Consider the following 3,450-nt stretch of genomic DNA (forward strand, 5'->3'; position numbering starts at 1 on the left):
CGAGATTTTGAACTGGGACTGTGTTGAACTTTATCACTGTGACTTGCGCAGTGTTTATGGCCACAGACTGAATTATAAATACGTTCCGGTTTGTTCTGTGGCCAAGGTGGCAACCGGACCAGGCCTGCAGAAGACCACTTTGGCACATCAGCACTGAGGAGGCACTTTCGCTGCTCATGCCACTCGCCATCATGGCCACGGCTCACAAACATTCACAATAAAAAAACGGAAACAACAAACAACGCTGAGCACAGAAGTTCAGAGGAGTCATACAATAAAGAGATTGAAAACTAATTAATTTAGAACAGTTTTTGTGTGTGTGTTTAGTTTGCTGTCCTTCCCCCGCACCCTCCGACTAGCACGGTTGGCTACGTACAGTGCGCCGTAGCCATGGAGTCAACATTAGGGGGGGACCAAATCTTCCAGGGGGTCTGGGGATCCCCCCCCCAAGAAAAAAGATCTAAATTTGAAAACGAATTTCTTGCCTAAAATATAAAAAGCACTAACACATAGGATGGCCTTTTTATTTATTTTTTACAATAATGTCTAATAGTGTATTGTATTACATTGCTCTTTTTTTTCTTTTTTACCTTTTCTTATTTCATGGTATGTAATGGCAGAGATTAGAGAGTAATAAAGTACAACCATAACCACAATCAGATAAACCGAAATCTATTTTATAGCAATATATTGGGGGGGACATTTTGAGCATATTTGAATATTGGGGGGGGGGGTGTGTCCCCCTATAGATTATAATTATGGCCTTGATACATACATACATAGAAACACACAAATAATAGGTCCCTTCTTCAACACACGGGTAGCTTACGTTGTCGGTCCGCGCACCGAGATCGCTTTGCTAACGAACGGGGAGCTTCTCGGATCACCTCGATGTCATTAGGGCGTCGTTAAGTGACGGCCGCGTCCCCTCAGCCCCATCTCTAATTGAAGTCGCAGACGCACGCGACGTTCGTGACACGAGGCGAGGGCATCCCCAAAAGGGTTTTGAGGTCATTACTGTTCACGTGGGCTTGCAGGCTCATCATATAAATGATGGGCAACCGACGCGCGTGGCATTTGAGGGAAAGGTGGCAGGGTTAGGCTCTGCTCAAGTGTGAGTGAGTTACGCATATATTGTTAAGCTGAATAATAGATCGTTATTGTACTGTTTTATATGATTTTTAACACGTCTATTATGCGTTGATGTAAAACTTTAGTGACTGCATGAATTCATATTCTTTGGTTCTTTCGGTTGTTTTCTATCTACATGACTTTACCGAAAGAACCAAAGAATACGTCTATTATGCCTTCAGCAATGGTGCCGCTTGTTCAAATAAATCAACCGCGATTCATATCGTACATGAATGCCCAACATTTTTAATGTATAAAATACGAGACATTTCTTTTGAAACAGCAAAGTAATGAACCCGAGGCAAGCAATGCATAACTAATATAATCTTTTATGCAGCATTATCATTTAGACCAATTACTAAAATTAAGGAATAAGACAGCAAAAGTCTGTGCCTAGCTGGCGTCATACAGTCACACTCCAATGCAGCTGCACTGAAGTGGTGGGTCTTGACTTGAGTTAAAATCTCTTCAAACTATCTGCTCCTCTGACGTTTATGTGGCGATTGTTCCATAACGTTGGAGCGACCTCGCCTGACGTTTCGTGCTTATTGGCCTTTGTGCCTTGCAAATGTGATTTTAGAGATGAAACCAATTTGGCTAATAGTAAGTGTAAGTGCACTGCAATGGACTTATTGTGTGCGCATATATCCAGGGTGCTTCAATTAACTTTTTAACACTTATATGGAAGAATCGTTTTTTTATTGAAAAAGAACGGATAATACACTGTAACATGATAACAAATGTATGTTAATCGATTTAAAAAGTCAGAGAGTATCCACTTGTTCGCCATCATTGTCAACACGTGCCTAGAATCTTCTGCAGGTGGTCTCCAGAGCCCGGGGAGGCACATGTCTCGTGGTATTGTTGCGAATTCTCAGAAGTGTTCACATTTTTTTAAGCACCCTGTATATATCAAATTAGGGTTCTGTAGAACAGAGAGATGCATCATGTCGTTTCTCTTTGCCTAAAACTTGCGTGCAGGCCACGGACGTGATGGAGAACAGCAGCAGCGTCGTCTACCTCGCCACGTTCCAAGCCCCGTACCTTGTCAAAGTTGTCATCTTCAGCCTGTGCGTGCCGCTCTTCGTTATCACGGTTGTGGGCAACCTGCTGGTGCTCGTGACTGTGGCCGCATCCCGGAACCTGCACAAGCCCATGCACATTTTCCTGTGCAACCTGGTCGTGAACGATGCCATCGGCTGCACGAGCAGCGTGCCCAAGCAGCTGCACATCATCTTGACGGGAGACACCCAGATATTTTACTCATCTTGCATCGTGCAGATGTTCTGGATCCACTTTTTTTCGATCAGCGAAATATTCACGCTCACAGCAATGGCTTATGACCGCTACCTGGCCGTTTGCTACCCTCTGCGCTACCACGCGATCATCACCAACAGACGCGCGGTCATAGCCACAATTGTCATCTGCACGCTGGCGGCAGTTATTGCAGGCAGCCAGACTATTCTCATCATCCCACTGAAATTAAAGGACAAAGATCGACAGGTCGATGGCATTCACTGTGATAACATGGGCATACTCCAGCTGTCCGCGTCCGACACACGCATAAATGAGTCATACGGCTCGGCATTGATCGTTATTGATGTAGTGGCTTTGGGCATCATCGGGTACACTTACTTTAAGATAATTGTCGAATGCAAAAAATCTCGGTTGAATCAGGCCAGAAATAAATCTATAGAGACTCTAATCACCCACTTCCTGGCTCTGTCGATATTTTTCGTGGCAATATTCGTGGCGATCCTGGTCCCGCGGTTCATAAAAAAGACGGAAGATTCCGCGTCCAGAAATATAAAGTCTACGTCGCAGCTCGCCGTGTTTGTGGTGCCGATCGCCAACGTGACAATCTACCTCTTCAGAACAAAAGCGCTAAAGAAAGCGATCGTGTTTCACTGCCACAGGTTAATGCTCGTATTTCACCTGCGGTTGCACAAAGTTCAAGCTGTAGAAGAATAAATTTGAATACCTATTATAGGCGAGCCGCTATATATAAAAAAACTATTTCTGGGACTCTGGTGAGAAGTGGCTTAACCATGCTTGCCATTGAGCATTCTCACGTAAAGACGCCAAGTAATTTTTCAACGTTTTAACATCCAAATTGTATTTTTCCGAACATTGAACGCCTCTACGATCTGTGTGCTGTTGGGTTGTGCCGCCTGTCGTTCGGTATGACTCCCAGCACGTGGCGCGAAACGTCGGACATTGTTCCCAACAACACGCAGCACAACCCAAAAAAGCACACATCGCAGAGCCATACAGCGCAACCACAAAGGCAGCACAACCAACGCACGTAGCCGTGACACT

At 44.7% G+C, this 3,450-nt stretch overlaps 1 protein-coding gene across 1 annotated transcript; it reads left to right on the forward strand.

Annotated features, from left to right (window-relative positions):
• Positions 1 to 2,124: 2,124 nt before the first annotated feature.
• On the forward strand, positions 2,125 to 3,102 carry LOC144948826 (olfactory receptor 51E1-like). Its single transcript, XM_078878478.1, has one exon. The coding sequence runs from the start codon at positions 2,125 to 2,127 to the stop codon at positions 3,100 to 3,102; it is 978 nt and encodes a 325-aa protein (XP_078734604.1).
• Positions 3,103 to 3,450: the final 348 nt, after the last annotated feature.

This window comes from Lampetra fluviatilis, chromosome 51 (genome assembly GCF_964198595.1).
Source record: "Lampetra fluviatilis chromosome 51, kcLamFluv1.1, whole genome shotgun sequence".
Classification (NCBI taxonomy): domain Eukaryota; kingdom Metazoa; phylum Chordata; class Hyperoartia; order Petromyzontiformes; family Petromyzontidae; genus Lampetra; species Lampetra fluviatilis.

What these genes read in the sequence shown, in the direction of transcription:
- LOC144948826 (XM_078878478.1), top strand. Translation starts at nt 2,125, where the DNA reads ATGGAGAACAGCAGCAGCGTCGTCTACCTCGCCACGTTCCAAGCCCCG.